At 32.7% G+C, this 25977-nt stretch overlaps 2 protein-coding genes across 3 annotated transcripts; both read right to left on the minus strand.

Annotated features, from left to right (window-relative positions):
- Positions 1 to 2909: 2909 nt before the first annotated feature.
- On the minus strand, positions 2910 to 7013 carry LOC134281435 (uncharacterized). Of its 2 annotated transcripts, XM_062763899.1 has the most exons (4): positions 6860 to 7013; positions 6171 to 6306; positions 3975 to 4163; positions 2910 to 3655 (listed from the first exon to the last, which is right to left on the minus strand). In XM_062763899.1, the coding sequence occupies exons 1-4, from the start codon at positions 6971 to 6973 to the stop codon at positions 2985 to 2987; spliced, it is 1110 nt and encodes a 369-aa protein (XP_062619883.1). In that variant the 5' UTR covers positions 6974 to 7013; the 3' UTR covers positions 2910 to 2984. The 2 variants fall into 2 exon arrangements, with proteins under 2 accessions (XP_062619883.1, XP_062619884.1); XM_062763900.1 differs by lacking the exon at positions 3975 to 4163.
- Positions 6975 to 16898, minus strand: LOC134281422 (E3 ubiquitin-protein ligase TRIM71-like). The gene is made up of 4 exons (XM_062763886.1): positions 16879 to 16898; positions 16518 to 16619; positions 7034 to 7922; positions 6975 to 6992 (listed from the first exon to the last, which is right to left on the minus strand). The coding sequence occupies exons 2-4, from the start codon at positions 16541 to 16543 to the stop codon at positions 6975 to 6977; spliced, it is 933 nt and encodes a 310-aa protein (XP_062619870.1). The 5' UTR covers positions 16544 to 16619; positions 16879 to 16898.
- Positions 16899 to 25977: the final 9079 nt, after the last annotated feature.

Below are 25977 nucleotides of genomic sequence, written 5' to 3' on the forward strand. Positions count from 1 at the left end.
ATCGACCATTGCTTCCAAAATTTTCATTTACAAAAAAAAATTACATGGCCTGGATACTGAGTATCTGAAACAGAATACTCCATCGTGTTCATGTTCTTCTTTGCCCTATAACTGTAGTCCTGCTGGACATATTATTACAGGTGACGTAAATATAGTTAATAAAGAGGACCTTTGATCCCTGCCGACAAAGCAGGTAACAGCATTGTCTTCATTTATAAGGCTCATTATATAAATTGTGTTTTGGAAGAAGTTGGATTTAATTCTACAAGTGACAATCCCACTTATACAGTTCTTTGGCCAGTTCCGAATAAGAAATCGATTCGGCGGTGCTATAAATATACTAGGCATTATTTCAAAATCAAATTGTTTTATCAAGGTAGTTCGATGACTTGTGGAATTAAATATTGTTTCATAAAATTTCAGCCTTCCCTCAAAAAAAATTATTTTGCAAGTTACCATAGGTGTCCATTTTACTAGTTACGAATAAGCCGACGAGTTCCGGATAACCTAGAGACTCTTATTCAATTCAACCCTAAATTAAGAAATATACGTCGAAGACGTTATCCATTGGCATGCCCAAGAAAGGTTAAATTAATTGCTTACCAATAAATTATTTGTATTTCTAAAGGTTGAAGAGAAACTTAGAGGTACTGTGGGCACTGAGCTCATTTTAATGAAACCCCACACCTTCTTTATAATTATTTATGATATAATCCACGTTTTGCTCTGGGAGATCCGAAATAAGCGTCAGATCAAAAAGTAAAATACAAGGTTACAATGTCACGATGTAATAAAGAATCGGTTAAAATATCATTAAATAGTATTCAGTGGTATAGGAGGAATTGTGGATAAGAGATGGATATACCTTTCACTATTACAAAGAATGGCAGTATCTATGTTTTTCTCAGGGACCACAAATTATGTGCCAGATCCAAAAATAAAATAGGTGCGCTTTGTCACTGTTAAACAAAGATTCTGTGAACGACTCATTAAATTCTGTGAAGCCTCATTAAACTTCATTCAGTGGCAGAAGAGGGGTTGCGAATAAGAAATGGATACCCCAGAGCGTATCAGACGAACGGACGTACAGACAGGCGTACGTACGGACGTACAGACGGATGGATGGACAAACATCTCATTACTATATTCCCCTTCTTCCGTTTTTTCAAGCGAGGGTATAATAAGTCACGTTTACAATGAAGAAAAACAACGAAGAGTGAATTTATAATAGTGTTTAAAATGGGTATTCGGAACTGGTAAAATAAGAGAAAGAAAATATTTCGATATCTTCCAGTGTTCTAAATATCTATTTTTGACAAGTTTTTAGTATATTTTAGAGTACATATCAAAATTACTTTTGATACCTGGAACGTTGTCTTATGTGAAATATGTATGTATCTACAGAGGTTTTTCTGCAGACTTACGCGTCGCGGTGATTCAGATTTGTTGTATTGTAAAAGTATGTCGACTGTTTCAAGTACGATAACGAAACCAAACTGACGGCAAAAAATCAAAACTTCATATAATTCAAACACTCATGAATAAGCCTTCCTACCATAGATAACAATTTATTTTTACACCGTTGAATTTATTAATTATCAGTCCTTAAATTACTAATTATTCGGAACTGGCCAAAATCCGGAACTGGCCAAACGACTGTACTCGTACTTCCCTTTCTAAGGAAGAAATTCTTCAAAATCATATGTCAGTTTTAATATTTTTAATATTCCACAGAGCCAAAATGAATTTGAACTACCCTATATATATTGGATTCCGAAACTTTATAAAAATCCTTACAAACAAAGATACATTTGGGTTCCAGTAAATGTTCAACCAAGCCTCTTTCGTTACTCCTCACTAAGATATTGACAGTAGTGAAGAAAAAAATTCAAGAGGACTGTGCAACAATATATTCAAGAAGTGGTGTGTGTCAGATGTGGATAATCAAAAATTCCAAACAACATTTGGGCAATTTGAAATTACAAGATTTTAACCAAATCAACAGCATAAAAACTTACGACTATTCAACTATATACACAACCACTACCCACGATAAATTAAAGTCCAGGCTTTTTGCTGCATTTTCAATAAAAATGGAACTCGTAAATTTACTTATTTGGTCATTGGTCATTTGCAAAATTATTTTGTTAAAACACATTCTGATTGCACACACAAGTACTCTGAAGTTGACATCAAGAGATGCTTGAGTTTCTGATTGACAATATCTATGTGGTTTTTGGAGACCAGGTATTCAGACAACCTATTGGAATTCCCATGGGTACCAATTGCGCTCCGTTATAAGCAGACCTACTTTTTTATTCCTATGAAGCAGAATTTGTGCAAAATCTGATGCGTGAAAAGAAGAAAACACTTGCTGTGGCCTTCATCTCGACATTTAAATATATCGTCGACGTATTGTCAATTAACAATGGTAATTTCCATTCTTACGTCGATACCATATATCCTGGTGAACTTAAGATAAAAGATACCACAGAGTCTGACACATCATTTCGTAAGTTCTATGGTTGACACAATGACCTTGTCAGCAAATACAATTTATCATTGAGTCAAATGCTAACTGAAGTTTTTCATGCTAATTGTTACTCCATTATTTATACACTAAATTGACGACGGATTTTCCCGATCATGACAAGGAGCACACGGCGGGTGTGACCGGTCAGCAGGGGATGCTCACTCCTCCATGGCATCTGATCCCACCTCTTATGTTTCGGTTTGCTCTGCTCCTATTTTGTATTGTTTTATGGACTTTGATATTGAATACTGTTCGTTATCTCCATATTTTTCATACAGTAAAATTCAACAACGTAACTATATCTTCCCAACATTCGCAAAACAAACTTGTGTAAAATTAAAGAAGAAATAACAATGAAATTTAGCCCCTATATGTTTTTTTTTAATTCTATTGTTTATGAAACAGCTCAAATTAATTTATAACGATAACATTATATTAAGCTTGTTTCTAATTACATTGGAAAATAATGATTTACATAGACTGGATCATCGTTTTTCACTTCAGGAATTATTTCATACATTTCCACTTGATCCACAGTGCGATATATGACAACATGACCATCTTTACACGCCATTATAAGGTATCCCTGATTGCTTTCAAACGCAAGTGCAACAGGACTGTGAAAAATATTTTCAATTTCATATTCTTTGTGGCTCAACATTCGAGTCTGAAAATTTACAAAATGTAATTTTTGACCTGTTGAATTTCCTACAACAACATTGTTCTTACAAACACAAGGTTTGGACGGAGTGAAATATTCACCCTTCGGACTTTTCCAACCACTTGTATTGCTTTCCCTCTCGGAGAGCACAACTCTTTTTAAGCCAAGTTCTTTATCGGATATCAAAAGTCTAATTTTGGAACCACCTGTTTCCACCGAAACATACGAGGGTTGCTTAAGAAACAAAACACCTTTTCCGTATTTATTAAGAACTTGTCCTGTCCCATTCCTGCGAATGGTATATTCGATTACTTCATTTTTCCTTGGTTCACAAACATAAACTTTTGAGGATGCTACACAAATTCCTTGCGGTTTATCACAATTTTTCGTAAATCTTTTCTCAAAACTGTATCGATCATTTTTCCTCAATTTGAAGACATGGATTGTTGCGTCTGAAGATACTATAAGGAAAATGCATTATACATTGTGAAAGTTTGATTATGTATGGTACTCAAAAATTGCTAAAACAATTAATTATGCAATAGAAATAATTTAAAGCATTGAAAATATCACAAAATTTAGAAGACTTCATTTGTAAATTTCCCAATTTTATTCTAGTTTTTTTTTAAAAATGAATATTAATCCAATAGTTAACATTCTTTCGATAAAAAAAAATTAAATTTGAATATATATACTTTTTTACTTTAGCTTAGTTTCTAAATGTAACAAAAAATTGATAGAATGTGTCTGTTTGCTATCATAACTAAACAAATGCAATACAATAACGTCTTCCAGGATCTGTGATGTAAAGGTATTCTTTCCTGTCGTCTGACGTATAAGCTGCTACATCAAAGGGTCCATTCAATCTTTCTGTTATATCCCATAAGATTTTACCATGGATGTCATAACCAGTACAAAATCCTGCAGAATGACTGGCAACTATGATGATGTCATTCACATAAACCATACCTAAAGACATACAATGAATTTGTAACTTTAATGTCAATATATACATATATTTGCTGATTCTTTTTTTTTTGAGATCATCTTTCTTTTTCCAAGATCACGAATTATTTGAACGAATCGGTAGCTGAAAACAGTGAAATGCACGGATACAAAGACGAATGCATTTGACTAGGAATTATGAAAAATGATTTGTAAACTGTCATAATCTATCACCCGATAGCATATAAAAGTCCTACCAATTATTCTGTGTGAATTATGTTTAAAGTAATGGGAAAATTTCAAAATGAGGTTATAAATTACTTTTAAAATAAATATTGTTGTCACGTTATACAATTTTGCATTGTAACAATGTGACTTTAATTTGTGCAAAAAACCATGTGAGTTTAAAAAGTGTGTTGAGCTGTAATTTATTATATTTATAGTTATTGTCGAACACATTATTCACAGTCGTCGTGAAGATGTACAGTAATCCAAACACACCTGATAAATATCTATTCAAAGTACTCTTTTTCTTTTGCCGGTTCTCAGTTTTCATTTTTCTATTGTTATTTTTTTAATTATAATATTTTTTCCGATTGTTCAAGTTCACCCTCAAAAGAAACGTTGCTGTTTGCAAGCCTATTGATTAAATGGCATTTTTTACGCAACACTGTATTTACTTGCCAATTCTACTATAGCACGCAATGGCCTAGTTTTAATCATTACATATTATTAGATTTGTAAACTATAAGTATCGAAACGTATTATTTACTGTTTTAGTGTACTCATGTAAAGAACTAAATATATTTAAGTACATGAGCAAGTTTTAAACTTTTTCAAATCTTACAGAAAACCAGATTTCTTGAAAAGAAGAGTTTGTTTTATGCATCAATATATTTTGTAAGACATTTCAGAAAGTTTTTAAACAGTAATTAGAATAAACATGCTTTCCTTTAAGACTGAAACTCATTAAATTATACACGGGTAATGTTAGTAACATACTGTATGATAAAAAAGAATCTCACTAATAATGATATTCCTTTTGTTTGAATCTAACACATGATTGTGAAAGTTCCATGGTTGATACAATGACCTTGCCAGCAAACACAACATATCATTTTGCCATATGCTGACTGAAATGTTTATGGACGAAATAGTCAACGAATATTTCCTTTTCCCAGGATCAACACGTGGCAGGTGTGACAGGTCGATAGGGGATCTCACTTCATCCCAGCACTGATGTTTTAGGAGGTCCGTGTTTGCCCTGCTCCCGACTTGTATAGGCTTTAAACTTGAATACTGTACGCTTTATCCATATTTTATTCATGTAGTAAATTAAGTTTTTTATATATATGTGTGTGAATTTATAATGAAAAAAATCACTCACATTCATCAAAAATTTTCTTCAAATGTTCCGAAAAGTTTTCATTTCGAAAATATAACGACGTTATCTCTCTCAATAAAAAGCTGAAAATATAATCATATATATTTATCTTCATTTCTATTGCTTTATTCTTCTGCATTTACCACTTGCTATTTTGCAACTTTCGGAATTGACATATGAATATAGGATATCCTTTTCATGATATATTTTTTTCAGGAAAAGAAGTTCTTATGTCTAATTAACTTGCAAAGTATTTGAAAATAATCATTTCAAGTTATTCTCTGATACATGTTTTATTCAACAAATTTTATGGAATCACAGGATAATATAAATTATGGAAAATGAAATTAAAGCGAACCGTAATCAAGCCCAAAGGTCCATTCATTTGATTTGGAGCAAAGCAAACATGAACATGTAAATCACTAGAGGTGCATGGGATTACGTGCCATGAGAAAGTAAGCATCCCTTATCGACCGTTCACACCTGGTGTGTACTCCTTATGATCGGGCAAACACAAAAATCGGTGGACAATTCAGTGTGTACAATATGACCTGATAATTTGTACGAAAATCGCCAGATAGCATTCGCCCAATGATAGTTTGCATTTGCTGACAAGGACAGATGAAACATACCTTGAAGTTCCTTACCTGTAATTCTTGATTCCGTGTCAAAATAGTTCAGTCTTTCTTGAATGTCTTCACTGTTCTGTGTACTTCTACTCCGTGTTAAAGACGACTCATTGACTTTTGATGATTTGATTTGACTGATGTCAGTGTAGAGATCCTACGATGTTAAAATCCACAAAGTCAGATCTATGTACATACTAGTATTCAGCATTTTAGTTGCGGTATGCTATTTTTGAAAAATGACTGTTTTAAACAATGAAAGTAAGAATTAACAGGACTATTCAATTTACTCTAATATTAAAAGCATCTTCGATCTTTTATTTGTATGTGTAGTACAATATACTGTAAATCACTTTTTCTTCACGAGAACTTTATTTTCGCGTAATTACGCGGGACAGTGTGTTCGCGAAAAATTTCATTCTCGCGTATAATAGTATTCCTTAAGATTATATAGAGCAATAACCGTAATTCGCGAAAATTTTGTCTCGCTAATCAAGAATCAATGACTATCTCGCGAAAATAAGGTATCGCGAAAATTTAGTTATCTACAGTAGTATTCAGGATGACCGATACCTTTTCATTGATTTTTTATGTATATTATAGACGTAAACATATTTGCTAACCATAAAATATCTATTAAATTTGTTGTAATATTAACTGTTTTGAACATAATTTGCATCAAATCAAATTTACACCCCACTTTTTCCTACCTCATTACCATATAATGCGTCCATCTCACTCATTCCATTCATATTTTCATACATGTTTCTCGTCCTATCGGCTGAAGTATACATTGAGCTAGAAAGTCTCGAATTGATATACATGCTATAAGTGGCTGACGAGCTAAAATCGCTGTTGGTTGATGCAGATGATCTGATGCTGGCACTCCGACTACAACTTGGAATACTGTTGGTCGATTCTTGAATTCTTTTAGTTTGGAATGAGAAAAATGGCAGAGTGTAACACTTGTGAAATTCGTTCCCCTTCTTTTGAAGCAGAGACACTTCCCGTAATAAGACGTCATATATTTTAATGACAAGTTTGCATTTTTGTTTGGACCACTCCATTTCGGAAGCAATTTCTCCTTTTAAGTGTCCTCCTTGTTTTATTATTTTTTTATTTTGTTTTACCACTTCCAAATCGATTTGTATAGCTGTTAAACCTCTTTCGAGTTTTTCTTTTATTATCCGAATTTCATTTTCGGCTCTTATTACATGTTTTGAAAGTGACTCTAAATGATGTCCTGAACAACATTCATTACAAGATGGAATTTTACAGTCTAAACACCAATTCTTAATGATTTCATGATCGTGGTATTCACAAGGTGACTGTGGATCAACATTTATATCCTCCTCATGGCATTTCCTGTCAATCATCTCACTGACTTCGTATGTTTTGTGTCTTTTAGTTGAGGGATTCATGCTATGAAATTGATTGCAATTGTGACACATCCTCATACTGCATCTTTCACAGTAACTTACTGCATCTTTATCGGTATGTTCACTTAAAGAACATGCGGGATTAGTGAGCAAAAGGTTGGTGATTTCCCTATATGCTACCTTCAAAGAAATATCTTTAGCAAACCGATTTATGGCAATCCTACTTGTAGCCTGAAGAAAGGTTTCATCACAAACAGAGCATTTTACAATTGGTTGCTGCCTACGAATACATCTCAAGTTCATTGTATGACCACATTGCAGAAACCAAGGGTCAACGTAATTTTTCGAACAACATGGACATTTTGTGTACTTCTCCACATCACTTCCATAAACGCTATAAAGAATTAGTCATTTAGATTTTAAATGTTATTTTTTTCAATTAGCAGCTTTTGATTATCAACTACCTATTTCACAATTTTGACTTATCAGAAAGTTTGATTTTTGAAATAAAAGTAATTATAATGAAATGTACGGAGATAACAAATAGTATTCAAGATCAAAAGTCCATAAAATAATACAAGATAGGAGCAAACACGGAGGGGGGCTTTTTTAATAATCCGTCGTCAATTCAGTGAATAATATTGGACTAACAATTATTATGAAAAATGTCAGTCAGCATTTGAATCAATGAGAAATTGTATTTCCTGACAAGGTCATTGTATCGACCATAGAACGTACGAATTGATTACTTTAAACAAAGCTGCTGATATTTTTGTTTCATCAACTTGTTTGTCGATAATTTATCTCGTTTTAGAAATTGTTCGTACGTAGAGCATGCTCTTGAGTATGAAATCGACTGACATTTATAAACCTTGTATGCAGGTGATGAGGGTATATTAATACATTAGTAAGAGACGCAGAAGTCATTGCGTTTATCATATAGCTTACTTGTTAGATTACCATTAACGTCTTTTTTAAGTAAAATATCCAAATATGAAACAGATGTGTCGGACCCTGTAATATTTTTTTTTTTTTGGGATATATCAGACTGGAAATTACCAAGCTCTAAATGTCGAGTTGAAGGCCACAGCTAGTATATATCGACAATTCCTATTTATACAATTCATATGAATATAAAAAATGGAAATTACCAAAAGATTGTTAATTGACATAAAGCTTGCTAAGTTTTTGACGTTGTACGTTTTAGGCACAATCTTAGGACCTGTCTAAGTACTACTTAAGTATGTCTTAAACCGTAACATAAAGCGATATATCTAAGTCAAATTTATGTTAAAAATATTTCATATGAGTCAACCAATGGTTTTTGATTTTATATAGATATATTGCTAAAAGTTATTCAGTTAGTGAAGGCTATCGGTTTAAGTTATGTTAGATTAGACGTATTAGAATTATAATTATGTTATGAATTGTTCTTTGGAAACAAATTTCGATTTGTGATTCATTGTAAATGTACGACAATTGTTTTATATGAAATGACCTTTTGTAACTCTTTTGTTTTGACAAATGTTCACTTAGCCTGTTATTATCGCAGACAAGAAAAGATTCCAATTTATACTAAAAATTCAACACATATGAATATAAAAACAGATATTCATTTGCAACCAATACAAAAAAAAAATTGGTCTCCACTTAACAGCAATTCTCTCTCTCTCTCTCTCTCTCGAACTCCTAAATCCGCATTGATATTTTCAAAGTGAACACTGTGTTCAATTTATTTCTATGGGAATATCTCTAAAATTAAATTTTGTATTTACATGAATGCTGTGTTGGGAGTGATCCCTAAAATTATTTTTTTTTATTTACATGTATGCTATGTTGGGAGTGATACTGCCCCCCCCCACGAAAAAAAATAAAATTCTTAAATCCCCTTTAATGTATATTATGAATAGAGAAATGTTTTGACACAATGTTAAATAATTTTAAATATATGTACAATCAGCCCCCCCCCCCCCTCCCCCACGAAAAAAAATAAAATTCTTAAATGAGCGTCAAATAGAGACAATTATTTTCTTTAATGTATATTATGAATAGAGAAATGTTTTAACATCGAAAGTCAATGTTAAATAATTTTAAATATATTCTTAAGTCAACTCAGTTTTGAAATTCCAGTAGCCTTTATGTTACGACCCCCAGGTCTCCAAAAGCACATGGATATTTTCAATCAGAAATTCCAGCATATTTTTTATGTCAAATTCAGAGTACTTGTGTGCATAATCAGAAGGTTCTTTAACAAAATAATGTTGCAAATGACCAATGACAAGGTAAGTAAAAAAGATAGGCGCATTTGGCGTGTGATCTGCAGGAATCATTTGTACGGAACATTTATGGTTTAAATGTCCATGATTTGGTTGGCTGAACATAGCTGGTCAGATTTTACAAACACGTCCATAGAGTTTTTTTTTCATTTAGTTTGAAAGACCTTGTGAGAGTGTAACATTTTTGTCCGTTTTTTCCTTGGCGGTACTATAACATAGTAATGTTTCACAAAAAATAAACACCTAAAATTTTAATACATAGATGCATGATACGTGTACATGTACAATATGGAATAGAAGATTGGAATTGATTTCGCTCGAGAATCAAATTGAACCAAAATTTATCTAATTCAAAATTTTAATACATCAGTACATAAAACGAAACTGACAAAATAAATGGTTGTTTGCATGAAAAAGAAATTAACGCCCGATGCCAGGCTCGAACCAAAAACTTTTCGCTTCGAGCACATTCAACAGGTAGTCCTACTTACTGAGCTATCACCGCTATACATATACAGTTGATTTAAAAAGGACAAAGAAGCACAACATTCACACATTTGGATTTTTTGGGAAAAAGTTCATTTTTCGTGGTCTCCTGGTCTTCTCTCCATTTTTTAAAAATGTGTATTCGTTTCTTTGAAATAAAATTCACACAAATAATGTTTCAAAATCATGGAGAGAAGACCCAGAGATAGAAAAATTTTAGAAAAAAGTGTTTAAAAATTTACCATTTTGTACCAATTGTCTGATCTGGCCAATTTTATTTTTTAGCTAATCAAAGCTCAATTTCGGGAAAATATTTTCCGTTCCTGTTGCACAGGAACCCGATAAATAAAATTTTTTTTATAAAATTTCATATAACATGTCGATAAAATGTTCACTTTTCAAATACATGTACGCCAAGATTCCTGAAGATTGCCAATCAAAAGCGCCCTCGTTCTTTAAAAAAAATAATTGAAAAAGCAGCTGTCATTGATATCAAAAAGCCTAAACTTAAATTTCTCCTGGGGAATGATTATGTATAAAGTTATAAAGTCGTACAGTGTATGTTTGTAAGCTTTTGATTTAAGTAAAACCTTGAGATTTCAAATTGTCCAAAATTTCCTTGCAATGTGTATCCACATGTGTATCCTCATCTGATTTACACCACTTCTGAAATAATTTATTGCACAAAACTCTTGAAGTCTCTCCTTTACTACTGTTAATATCTTAGTAAGGAGTAAAGAAAGAGGCTTGGTTGAACATTTACTAGAACCTTTTGTGAATAGATCTTTTTTGTAAGGATTCTTTTGACATTTTGAAATCCAATAAACATATGGTATACGTATTTCAAATTCATTTTGATTCTTTGGGATCCTAAAAAATTTCAAAACTGACATATGGTTTTGAAGAATGTCTTCCTAAGAAAGGAAACTATGTGCAAAAGTTGGATTGTCACTTGTAGAATTAAATCCAAGTTCTTCTAAAATACAATTACCGTTCACGGTAGCTCAGTCGGTAGAGCACTCGCTCCGTGATCGGAAGGTATCGACTGACCTAAGTCGATAAAAATGGGAAGCAACTGTTCCTTCGCCATGCGCTCAGCACTTTGAGGTGAAAGTTGCGGGTCCTTCGGACCTTAAAAACCGGGGTTCCGTGTCAGCGGCGGGCGTTGGCACAAAAAAGATCCCTCACTGCTAAATGGCCTTGAGTGCCGAGTAAAGGTCAAGATTTAAAGCCCTTCACCGGCATACGGTGACGTCAAGAAGATGCTTGAGTTTCTGATTGACAATATCTATGTGGGTTTTTGGAGACCAGGTATTCCAACAATCTATTGGAATTCCCATGGATACAAATTGCGCTCCGTTATTAGCACACTTATTTTTATATTCATATGAAGCAGAATTTGTGCAAAATCTTATGCGTGGAAAGAAGAAAACACTTGCTGTGGCCTTTATCTCGACATTTAGATACATCAACGACCTATTGTCAATTTACAATGGTTATTTCCATTCCTACGTCGATACGATATATCCTGGTGACCTTGAGATAAAAGATACCACAGAGTCTGATATATCTGTTTCATACTTGGATATTTAACTTCATACAAACGTTAATGGTATTCTAACATCCAAGCTATACGATAAACGTGATGACTTTTCTATCGTCAACTTCCCTTACTTATGCAGCAACGTACTTCATCACCCGCATACAGAGTTGATTCGAGCATGCTCTACGTATGAAGAACTTCTAAAACGAGGTAAATTATTGACAAACAAGTTGATGAAACAGGAATAACACTAGTCTCGTTTAAAGTCATCATTTCGTAAGTTCTATGGTCGATACAATGACCTTGTCAGCTAATACAATTTATCATTGAGTCAAGTGCTTACTGACGTTTTTCATCTAATTGTTAGTCCATTATTTATACACTGAATTGACGATGGATTTTCCCGTCATTTCCTGATCATGACATTGAGCACACAGCGGTTGTGACTGGTCAGCAGGGATGCTCACTCTTTCATGGCACCTGATCCCACCTCTAATGTTTCGGAGATCCGTGTTTGCTCTGCTCCTATCTTGTATTGTTTTATGGACTATTCGTTATCACCACATCCTTCCTTAATTAATGTTGTAATCTGCTTTGGTGACAGAAGTCACCAGTAAATACTGATCATGTAATCTATCTAGTATATCTTTCCACTTATAACTGTCGAATACAGATGGATACATGTAGTTGGGTTTCATATTGTCCCTCAGTCTTTTAAAGCGTAATTGTAACATTTATCTGGTGCATTTTTTCCCATTCTTACAAAGAGTAAACATTAAAATATGCCGAATCATTCCTTTCCCTGTTTTTACAGAAAGATGTTGCAAAGAACCTCTTTCAAATTAACATAATATAAACTAGAGGTACTGTGAGAAATAAGCTCACTAAATGATACCCCCCGCCTCCCATATGAATAATATGGCAGTGTCCATGTTTTGCTCTGGAAAATCCAAAATATATATCAAAAAGTAAAATACTGTAAATGTATTATATTTAGCGTTACGATATTTAGCGGAAAATGATTTTTAAACAAGTTAACGTAGATTTGATTTAGCACATTTCTTGATGTTCTTATTCATGTATCAATGTTTAAGACATTTGGCAATATGTAATAAATGGTTACTGTACAATGGCAATATGTAATAAAGGTTCTGTGAAAGTTTCATTAAATTTCACTTCCGTGGTATGAGAGGAGTTGCGGATAAAAGATGGGTATCCCAAAGCGTAATAGACGGACGGACGGACGGACATACCGATTACTGTATACCTTCCCGCTTTTCAAGCGGGGGTATAATGAAAAAATACCGTTGTTGTTCATGCTGATCATTATTTAGTTCTTACGTATAGCCATTATTTAATATGAATTTTAACTTTTAAAAATCATTTTTGAATAGGAATTCAAAAAATACCTTAAAAACTTTAAAACTCCTAGTAAGGTTTTTTCTCAAGTAAGGCTTATTTCGATTTATTTTTGGGAAAGGATAAGAGAACTAGTAACAATTCTAAAAATGAAACGTTTTATAATTTCCAAATCATAAAAATCATAAATATCTATTTTGGTGGTATGGCTGTTTTTGATATCTACATCTACATCTACATACTACAGCATTCCATCAAACATGATGATTATACGCTGGCCCTGCGCAAACGGACCCCCTGTTTCTTCTTTTTTTATCTGCGAATTTCTTTTTAAAAAACCCAATATCTTATTCACCTTAGAAGTTATATTATTGATATGCAGTTCCCAGGTTATGTTGTAGGATAATGTTACCCCTAAATATATTTTCTTTATAGATTCTAATGTGTGTCCTTTAAGTTATAATTATATTTTACTGGTGTGCGAGATCTAGATCTGGTGATACTGAGCGAATTGCATTTTTGAGGATGAAATTGCATTCCCCAGACATATTCCCAGTTAGCTAAGGAATCAAGATCTTTTTGGAGGATTACACAGTCATTTTGATTATGAATGGGTCGATAAAGCAGTCATCGGCAAAGAGCCTTGTATTAGATGTAACAGATGATGGTAGGTCATTTATATATAAAAATTAAAAATAGAAGGGGCCCAAAGACTGACCCTTTAGGAACCCCACTGACCACAGACACTGGACTGGATACCTCACCATCAAGGACAACCTGTTGTACTCTGTTGCTGAGAAAAGCAGAGACCCGTCTCCAGGTGTTACCGCGTATCCCATAATTATCCAACTTCCTCAGCAACTTCTGGTGAGGTACCTTATCAAATGCCTTTGAGAAGTCCAAAATGATCAGATCAGTTTGAATGTAAATTTTCCAATAATTCATGGCTAAGAGTAAGTAGCTGAGTTTCGCAACTTCTCTTAGCTCTAAATCCATGTTGGCAATCTACTAAGATATCTATCATATTTGTCTAAATGGTTCAAAACGTTGCTGACAACTATATGCTCTAGAATTTTACAACAAATGCATGTTAATGAAACAGGTCTGTAATTACTAGCCAAATATTTCCCCCCTTTTTGAATATAGGAATGACATTAGTTTGACGCCAGTCTGCAGGTACCTCCCCTTGTGCGAGTGAAATGTTAAAAATATGATAAATTGTACAACTTAAGATTTGAAGCCTCTAACCCTAAGTATCCTAAAACCCAAGTTGCATCAACTGATAAAAAGTTTGATGATTCTTAGCCAATTAGGACTGAAGATATTTAAATAAAGCTATAAAAAACACATTTTGACCTACTAAGATTGAGTTTTCTGAGGACTAAAAAATGACAAACTGAAGTGTAAAAGTTGTCTACATTCTTGGAAAACCCAAGATGCATCAACTGCAAAGTTTTTTTAAATAATTGAAATTCAATGCAGAACTTTTTGGTCAAATCAATACATAAGTCATTGATATTCTCACAATGTGTTATAGCCATAAAATGTTAATAGGTCATCGTGACCTACGTCATCCGAAAACCCAAGATGCATCAACTGACAAAGTTTGATTTCCCGATAAGTTTTCTTAAAAAGCCATTAAATGCAGAACGTGACCTACATTTTGGTTGACATTTTCAATCTGCTGACCAATTAATTCTAAGCCAATAAATACCAGAGATATTCAAAAGTAGGTCACTGTGATCTCCTTTTTGGTCGACATTCTCAGAAAACCCAAGAGGCATTAACTAACAAAGTTTGATGATTCTAAACCAATAAGTACCAGAAATATGTAAATATAGCCATTAAATGTCAAAAGTAGGTCATTGTGACCTAGATATGTGATTTGTTATTAAATTTTGATTCTAAGCCAATAAGTACCGGATATCAAAAAATTCACAAAGTTTGATGATTCTAAGCCAATAAATACCTAAGATACTGAAATATAGCCCGAAAGTAGGTCACAGTGACCTACTGTTTTCAGGGTCCCAAGATGCATCAGGAAAATGATCCTGAAGGTAATCAAAATATGCCTTTTAAACAATGTGCCATTAAAAGTTGAGGCTTTTTCTTAAATATGTTTTAAGGTTCCAAGATGCAGCAACTTACAAGATTTGATGAAACCCTCTCAGTGTCTATAATGGGATGAAATGTTTTAAAAAGGATAAATGCTAGGTCACATTAATGACAAGATGCATCAACTGACAAAGTTTGATGATCATGCCTTAAAGTGTCCAAAATATGCCTTCAAATCAAGTTGAAAACAAAACCTAGGTCACCATGACCACATTCTTTCCTAAGATTTATCATTTGATGATCCATTTATTTAACATTAATTGTAATATTTAAGCCAGTTTCAAAACTTTTTGAAAATGTCATTACATTTTTAGGGTCCCAACGCTTATATTAGTATAAAATGGGCCAAGGATACCCTGTAACAAATTTGACACTGCTACGCACACCGCACATCACGACGCACACCGCACAAATGGCCATAGCATTAGCTCTTTGAGCCTTTGGCTCAGAAGAGCTAAATATGTGAAAGATGTGGAGCAAAAAATGCATATTGTTTAAGGATGCGAGCTGGTATTTCGTCTGGTCCTGTCGCTTTACTAGGATCTAATTTTTCTAATAATTTTTGTATGCCATTTACAGTTATGTATATTTCTTAAATGTATGGATATGTCATGGCTCTACCTCTTTTTGGGGTTCTCATCCTTTGTCTATATTTTTATTGGTACCTTTGTAGTAACTTTTGTAAGACGGAAGATTTAATTAACATAGGAAATATTTCTCCTTAGATGGACGTGAATCATATCATTTCGTAAGTTCTACAGTCGATACATTGACGTTGTCAGCAAATACAATTCATCATAAAGTCAAATGCTGACTGACGTTTTTCATAATAATTGTTAGACGATTATACAATCTCAATTGAAGTCAGATTTTACAGTTATTTTCCGATCATGGCGAGGAGCACATGGCGGATGTTACCTGATGGTACGAGATGCTCACTCCTGCATGACATCGTGTTTGCTGTGCTCCTGTTTTGAGCATGAATACTGTTTGTTATCTCCATATATTTCATTAAAAAATGAACTATGGTAAATTATTGTTAGAGTTAGTACTGTAGTCCAATTTAACTCATTTAACGTCCAACATTGGAGGTCAATATGAGAAAAACAGATTATTTCAAAGCAGCAAAGTAAACGTCGGAACATTTAGACGCGGTAGAATTTGTAAATTGAAATTCAGAACTGAAAACTAGCAATTGTTAATTTCTTACCAAGAATCCTGACCGCCTGTCGCCATATCTAATGCAGCTAAACACCAGGAAGGGGATTAAGCGTTAACAATCCTTCTCTGGAGATGCAAGTTTTCGAATGATCTAAAATTTTACATGATTTTTTTTTCTATATAAGTATACAATCATACTTTTGGGTATTGTCTCCAAAAACATGTTTACTTTTTATAGGTGTATACTTTAGAAAACACTCTTTAGATATTTTAAAATTTAATTTCACTTAATTTTTCAAATTTTGTGCTTTTTACAAGTAAATTTGAAACCAGTTTTTTTGTCTTTCAGTGTACATTTGAATACTATATGCTGTTTAATTACGAAAATTAATAAACTGAACTTCATTTACCTCTTGATTTCCTACATCTGACGTTTCAGATACACTGTATACAATCATAATCTATTTTATCTACTTATTCAATTTTAAAACAGAGAAAGGAAGCCAGGGAAAATAAGCGGAAAAGCATCCTTACAACTCTTCACTTATATTTGAAAATGTTACAACAGTCATCGTCACATGAAATTGAAAAATAATAGCTGTGATGAAATTAATGAAATCAAGTTAAAAAAAGACAAACAAGCGGTATCCTGGAAATCCTGGGGATAAAATCTCGTAGAGGAACGTATCTCCCATTGACGGTTCACATCATGTATTAAGTAAAAAGTAAAAGAAGTAATTCTTTGGATGGATGTTTTAAAAAAACAACGCCCGAATAATTGGCGGGAAACATCTCAGTAAGAAAAGGAACAATGGATAAGATGTATTTGCAATCAATATATTTCCACAGAATATACAAAACGCTGATTTTTAAGAAGAAAGTTTCAATTCTATTACAGTAACTTATTTGTTACATTGGGTTAAAATTTATAATTAAGATATACTTTTAAAAGAATTTAGAAAGAAGACATAAAGCCATATTTAGATGATTATTGATTGATTGATTGATTGTATACTGTTTAACGTCCCTCTCTAGAATATTTCACTGATATGGAGACGTCACCATTGCCGGTAAAGGGCTGCAAATTTAGGCCTATGCTCGGCACTTACGGCCTATAAGCAGGGAGGGATCTTTATCGCGCCACACCTGCTGTGACACGGGGCCTCGGTTTATACGGTCTCATCCGAAGTACCGCCCCATTTAGTCGCCTTTTACGACAAGCAAGGGGGTACTGAGGACCTATTCTAACCCGGATCCCCACGGGGCAGATGATTATTGAATATTGAATATTACTGCATAAAAAGGGAAAGTTGAAGATTTAAGATCAGAGATAAAATCTTTTTTTCAAGTTCTCATTTAGCAATTAACGTCTCTTAAAGCTGAACACGACTCATAAATAGGTTTTTCGATACATGTATTACTACCTATAACATCAGCACTAGGGTTTACTTCTCGCATTTGGTAAACACTTGACTGCTTTATTGGCAAGGGTATCAGCGTGGAATACTGACCCGCGTGTTCGTGCTGGCTATCTTGCAGTACCTTTGTTTACGTTTTATTGCAGCTTCATGTGTTTGTGTTTGTTTGATTACTGCACTAACCTGTGCAACTATTGTAAGTTTCTGTTGGGAATATCAAAGATTTTTAAAAACTGAATAAAATAGTTATTGCAAGGAATATATCTCTATTAATCTATATTATTTCGAGTTGAAAAACGTTCCTAAACAGGCACGTATCAAGCCAAAAAAAGCCAAAGTCGAAAATCCCATTTCGTGGGGGGGGGGGGGGGGAGGCAAACTTTTTCAATATCTATTTTTTTAAGCTTACAATACTATATTTCCTTCATATTATTACACTCAAGTATAAAGTGGGGGGGAACCAGTCTTTCGGCGAACATTTTCAATAGAAAAAGTATTGTTGGCAAAAAAGGGGGGGGGCTGCCCCCCCTGGCAACCCCTGTTACTAGGTGCCTGCTCGATCCTTAAAAAAACGAACCATGAGTATATATAGGTTATCGAATGATATGTAGTTCGAATGCTTAATATCAAACGAGTTGTGTGTTTTTGACACACAATGAGTTGGATAAAAATCATATCCAACTACAATTCATTTTAGTGTATTTATGTATATAAAGGAATTTATGGGATCTAAATGCTCAAAGTTTTTGTATTTTGATTTACTAATAATGTGTATGAATGTTTGGGTCTTGAGGGGTTTTTCCGGGTTATAGTTTCCAAGCGCCCTCTATTTACGGCTATTAGCCTAACCCATATTCATAATTCCGCTTGGCTCCAAAAAACGTGGTTTGAAAATTTTACCCTCCTCCACCCCTCTTCAAACCTCCATGCACATTTTTATTATTGTTCAGATTACTGATTTTCTTATGTTGAAGGTGTGGGTTATTTTTGCACCCCACCTTCTGCTGCATTCTGAAATTGTAAAATTTTTCATTTTATTTGGCATTTGTAATGTAATAAATGCTCTATTCACAAACACTCGCTTTATCATCTTTATGGCTGCAGAACAGAGCTGCAAATGTGCTTCAGGTACATATACATACGAACTGAGTTGTTCATTATTGCCCGCATTTAAGAGCACATAATCGCTATCACTATTCATTATAAATATTTAGTCTGTTTTATATAGTACTAAACCTTATTTTACTCCATCAATCCAACGTAAACCAATTAATTCTGACGTCACAATTTTGGAATATAAAAAAATCCATCGAGTCATATCCAAGGGATATGCATTTGATAAAACTTGGATATCCAATATATAAATAAAACCAGTTCTTTCAAATTAGAATTAAAATAACGATTCTTAAAAAGACACTGTCGTAGGTAGATTAGAAGACCCATTATATAACGGAAATGATGAAGTAAAATGGGTTGATTTACTTAGGAATATACAATATGGCTTTTATTATGGCAACACTGTTTATTTTAAGTCACATTAAAATACAGACAAAGAAAGACAATTCTGTCAAGTATACCTTGCTTTTCAAATAATATATATTAATGAAGAATTCTTTTCTACGACTATATAAATTATTTGAGGTATATTTGCCTTAATATCTTTTTATTTGTTTTTAGATGCTAGATACATTATTTTAAAGAACGTATTTTTTCCTTCTCGTATTTTACTTGTACAACTCAGAATAAAATACTAGTAGATAAATTGAGATGTTTAATTATTCTTGCGGGAATTATATTCTTGCCGAACGGCTGATTTAATAACTTTTTTAAAAATACTTATGTTTTAGAAAAAAAAATCAAATGAATATAATGTTCCAAACAAAAAATAAAGAGGAAATTCTGATACTGAAATTCGTTTCTATCCCCCCCCCCCGTTTTTTTTTAAAAATATTCTGATAGTTTTTATCTGAAAAAAATAAAAGAAAAGAAAAACATTTCATGCTTTGAAATAGAATTATGTATTTATAGCAAATAAATGTCTTCCTTATTCGTGTGACCTTAAACCTGAGATTGTTCTTAAAATAAAACAGTCATATCTAATCTGCGATAAATAAAAAACAACAGATTAGAGGTAAATCCGTCCTGAACTGAAATGAAATTTGAAATCAAACTAAGGAGCGATGATACATTTTTTTCTATCTTGAGGAGAAATAATATCATGCCACAGGTTTAGGAAAATGGTTAATTCTTTGAATTCATATTCAAACAAAGCATTTTTCTCGAAAAAAATTAATATATTGTAACGATCCCCCTATTTTTCTTGAATTACTCATTTTCCTCTTGGTATATTTCTAAAGCACTTTTTATGCACACTTTCAAATCATCCATAAGTTCTTGTACATAATTTTGGAATGTACAGCGAGAGTTATATCGATCGATAAAGTGTTTGCTTAAAATGTAGCGTAGATGCCATTTTTCTTCTGTAGAGATGTGTTGAATGTCAGACATCGTCTTGTTATTCAATTAAACGTTTGTTGTTGTCTTAATTGTACATAATGATTAAGTTGCGCTGTAATGTAGGATTATCTTATAATTCGTGTGATCGATGTTTTTATGGTCTTCGAACACAAGTGTCTTACTGAAACTTCTGCCGCCGCCATACTTTGTTTACTTTTGTATTTTCCCATGATGCCTCGCGGTGTATTGATCGATTTTCATCGTAGTTATTTCGGCGGAAGATTTGATTGTAAATTCTGTTAAATTAGGCCTAAATGTTAAACACTGTTAGATGAGCTTTTAAAAGTATAATAAATAACATTATATTTTATTAATTTATAAAATTATTTTATGTATTTCTAAAATTTATTCACGTATTTCTAAAATTTATTTGCGTAATTTTACCCCAAAAATTCAAAAAAAAAAAATACAAAGGCCCTCTAGAAATGCTAATGAAATAAAAAAAAAATACTCTGTATTTTAGTAACTCCAAATTATCATTCCCTGCTCTGCTAAAAGAGAAAATTAATAATGATACTGAATTAACAGAGTGCAGTTTGCACTGAAATGAAGTTTTGAATGGTATTATATACGCAGATTAAAATTAGTTCATTCCAAATACTGTAGAATTTTTCAATTAAAATTTTTTGGGGGGGTTTTGCAGGAAAAGTTAAGTTTATTGCTATGTCATTTCAAGAAGCTTTACGAGGAAAAAACTTAAGGCATTTAAAAAAATTGGTTCATCATTTTTATTATACATTTATGTTGAGGAGGGACACAAAGGCATTCACAAAGTCACAAGGACGTCACCAGATGCACATAGACTATACATGTACTGTATTATAAAATAATTATTACAATATTACTGTATTGATAAAAGGTTTTGAGGATCTCCATAACGTATTAGTGTAAAACAATCAGCAAATAGAACTTCAGACAATCACTACCAAAAGCAAACATCAAAATGAATCTCGAGGGCTGATACAGGATGTGAAAAAAAAAAAAAAATTAAAACACATTCAGGAAGCTATATAATCATGATACAATTCTTACATACATGTACATAGTCTAATGTCTCATAAGATTTGGGTTTGTTTCTACTTCTATTTCAATGCACATTTGAAAATAAGTATTACATGTATTTGTAAATTAATACTTCAAAAGGTTGCATTATGGCCAAAAATTGTGTATGATCAAAACTAAATATCCAACTCTACTGGAAATAGATGAACAGTGGAATATACAAAAAATGCTAAGTGTGTAATAAAGTGGAATATACATAAAAGAAACCTTCACTACAAGCTGTCAGGAAATACTTGGGGTAAAGAAATACACTTTCAAATATTATGTTAGAAATGATACACCCAGTAAGGTAAATTATCAGTAAAATCAGAAAGCAATATTCAATTCTAGTAGAACAACAGCTCAAAATGCAAAGGCACTTTAGGAATATGCAGCGGTAAATAAGAGAACAAATACAGTACCAAAGCTGTCAGTGACAAAAATTAAATGGATGAGCTAGTTATTCAAACTAGAAAAGCAGGAGAAGGGAACATCAAGGACCTTTCAGAATTACATGCAAAAAAGACACTGGCTGGAAATCAACGAAAACAAGAAAAACGTCAAAGACGTGTCAGGAAAGTAAATAAAATGTGAAAAAGAAAAACATTTTCCATTGCCCGTTCCTGAATCAGGATGAACAAACACAATTTCGGTGGGTAGGTACATGTAAGTTGGAAAAGATGTCCAAAATTTTGTAAAATCATTGCTGAATTTTTAAAATCTGGATTTGGAATGCAAAGAAATTAGTTGTCCAACTTTATAATGTTTGAAGGATTAATTTCCTTTACTATGTTTTGTTGTCTCCATATATTTCATTAATTATTTTGTATGTACCCGGTATGTGTTTCAAAGATTTTTATAATGAATTGCTGCAGGTTTATATTTCTGTAAAGTGTTACTTGAAAATATTAACGTCAATATTCTATTAAAACAAAAATCCATGTATTTGAAGCATGTGTAGTTTTGTATTTTTGTATTTTTTATATCTGTAAAAAAATAATTAATTTTAAAAATTTCGGTTTTCAACAAAATAACTGCCTTAACACTGCTGTTACTGACTGTTAGATTTGCGTGTCGGACACACAGATCTATCGTTTGGTCCTTCCATGATGGGATTTATGTCCGTGTTCCCTCGAAAATAGAAAGTCACAGATTTCTAACGACTGGTGTATCTGGTGTACACCAATGCTTCCTTAATACGATATAATGTAGGAGTTAACCTTTGCTTTTATTATCAGTGTAATGAGCGGAATCGCTCCCTCGTCGAAAATCTCAAAAAGGCTAGATACATCTTTAAATATTGTACACCTGTTTAAAATACTTAATTAAGAAATGAACTTCTTTTTTATCACATATATGTACTTGTCAGTGTATTTTGATTTTCGTTGTTATATCATTTCTTGGGTTCTATGTTCGATCGATACGGTGGCCTTGTCAGTGAGTAAAGTTTGTCATTGAGTCGGGTGTTGGCTGATGTTTTTTTCGTGCTGATTGTTCATACATTGTTTATACGCTAAGTTGACGACGGATTTTTTTTCGTTATTTCCCGATCATTGTGGGGAAAGCGCGGCGGGAGTGGCCGGTCGGCAGGGGATGCTCACTCCTCCATGGCACCTGATCCCACCCCTGATGTTTTGGAAGTCTGTGTTTGCTCTGCTCCTATTTTGTATTGTTTTATGGACTTTTCTTGAATACCGTTCGTTGTCTTCATGTTTCATTAATTGTACGTAAAAAAGTTTACATGAAAAAGAAAATTCAAATTTTAGATCTACCTCTGTAAATTTTTTTAGTAGGACCTCTGGTTCATGGCGAGCACTTTCAAATTACAAGAAAACTTTCCTTCTACTTTTTGTTCTGAGACATTTATTTCTCTCAGATTCTTTTATGGTTTTGTACATGTTCTCAAACGTTTTCTTAGAGTTCCTGTCACTAATTTTGATAGTTTAATAATTATAATAAAAAACGACAAAGAATTGTAAAAGAAAGTAAATAAAATGTGAAAAACAGTAACAAATGAACCAACTTCATGAAAATGCTTTTGCCCTTTCCTGAATCAGGAGGAACAAAAAATGGTCGGTAGGTACATAAAGTTGGAAAAAAAGTTGTCCAAAATTTTGTAATATCAATTCTAAATTTTTAAATCCAGTTTTTGGAATTTTTTCAATAAAAATTAGTTGTGTAAATTTATATTGTTTAAAAGACTTTTGAGCTTGAATACGCTTCATTATCTCCATATATATGTCATTCATTATTTCGTATGTACTGACAATTCCTATTATAATTTGCTTCAAGTTGATATTTCTGTAAAGTGTTATTTTAAGATATTAACGTCAATATTCCATTAAAACAAAATCCCATGTATTTTAAGCATGGATATTTTTGTATTTGCTCTATCTTTAAAAAAAAATAGTTTCCATTAATTTGAAAAATATTGGTATTTCAACAAAATAATTGCCTTAACGCTGCTGTTACTGAGTGTTAAATTTGCGTGTCGGGCACACAGGATGGTGGTCAAAAATAGAAAATAGGAGGCCAAATCTGTCGTCCTTCAATGATGGGATTTATGTCTGTGTTCCCTACAAACATAGAAAGTCACAGATTTTTAAAGACTGGAGGTTCTGGTATATACTATTGCTTCCTTAATACCATGCAGTGTAGGAGGTAAATTTTGCTTTAATCAGTGTAGTGAGTGCAATAGCTTCCTCGTCGAAAAGTAAATAACATTTTCTAATGCTACAAATATAATTAAATATTGGACTTAATTTGAGATACTTAGGAAATGAACTTCTAAATTTATCACATACATGTTTTATATGCAATGTATTGTAATTATACAAAAAGGTATACATGAAAAAAAATCCAAATACTACCTGTGTAAGTTGTTTTAGAAAGACATCTGGTTTATAGAGAACAATGTTCAAATTTCTCAGTGGACAAATTTTCTTTTATAATTCATCTAACATTAAAGTATACTTAAATTAATATAACAACTACAACAACAATAATGATAATAATAAAAATCATTTAAAAAATCTCAGAATGGCTGAAATTATTTGTTTTATATGAAAAAACATACAAGTACTAATAAAGGGGAAAAATAATTTTCTCACATTTTAACAAAATTTTTCAATATGAGTGGGCAATAAGTTTTATGAGTATACATTTTTGGTTCACAAAAACATGGAGCAAAAAGCCATCATACCTTACGCATCACTTTTATCACATATCATTCGTATCTTTCCGAGAAAAACTCTGTCCTTTAAGTCAAGGATCATATCTCAAACATGATTTTAATGCCTTACCTTTTTATCAGCCTTGTAGCGTCGTTGTAGCCTCTTTTTATACATATCACTGATATAATTTAACAATAAAATGAAAATGCAGACAATGATTGAAATCATTAAGCGAATCAGAGGCCCCCGCCAAAGAGAAATTAATTGGAGGTCATTATAACTTAATAATGATCAGGATGCAGTCCTGATAGCGCCTTAAAATTACCCAATTTTTTTGGTTAGTACCGCAATGAAAACCCGCAACGGCGTAACGCGGGGGGTGCGGTCTAATAGGGATCCTAGATTATAATACATAACTTTCTTATTATTTATTATAACCATTAATTCGGCAGTTGTTACTGTCTCATAGGTATATACTGTATACCCGTCCACAAGAAACACCCGGCACTCCAGACAGCTACTCAGAGGAACCTGACGCTTCTATTGTAAAGGTATCTCATTTACACTGAATTCAATGTTTATTACTCATTTTGATATTTGATAGGATTTACAATATAAAACTGAAATCATACGGCTATATTTTGTACATCTAATCATAAGGGAAATTATGCAAGGTTTTCTACTTAAGAAATCAAGTGTTGCATAGGTTTGAAAACATTTCTTAATAGCTACTAGAATTCTTTTATTTTCTGTCCATTGACATTTATTTCGAGGGGTCATTTTTGTGTTTTGTGGGTTTTTTTTTTACATGTAATCGAACGTTTTCTCGGAGTTCTTGTTAACTTATTTTAATAATATGATAATTTTGATAAAAAAAAAAACGTATAAGAAGTGTCAGGAAAGTAAATAGAATGTGAAAAACAACAACAAATGAACCAAGTTCATGAAAATGTTTTTGCCCTCTCCTGAATCAGGAGGAACAGAAAAATGGTCGTAAGGTATATAGTATGACAGTTTGAAAAGAGGTTATTAGAAATTTTGACCTATCATTGCTTAATTTTTAAAATCTGGATTCGGGAATGCATAAGAATTACATGTAGCTGTATAAATTTATATTGTTTAAAGGACTTTTGAGCTTGAAAACTGTTCGTTATCTCTAACTACTTCATTCATTATTTCGTATGTACTGACAATTCCTATAATAACTTGCTTCAAGTTAATATTTCTGTAAAGTGATAATTGAAGATATCACCGTCAATATTCTGTTAAAACAAAATCCCATGTATTTTAAGCATGGGTATTTTTGCATTTTCTATATATGCAAATATATTTTCCATTAATTTGAAAAATATCGGTTTTT

Source organism: Saccostrea cucullata, unplaced genomic scaffold (genome assembly GCF_032062105.1).
Source record: "Saccostrea cucullata isolate Sc308-1 unplaced genomic scaffold, CSIRO_AGI_Scuc_v1 ctg588, whole genome shotgun sequence".
NCBI lineage: Eukaryota > Metazoa > Mollusca > Bivalvia > Ostreida > Ostreidae > Saccostrea > Saccostrea cuccullata.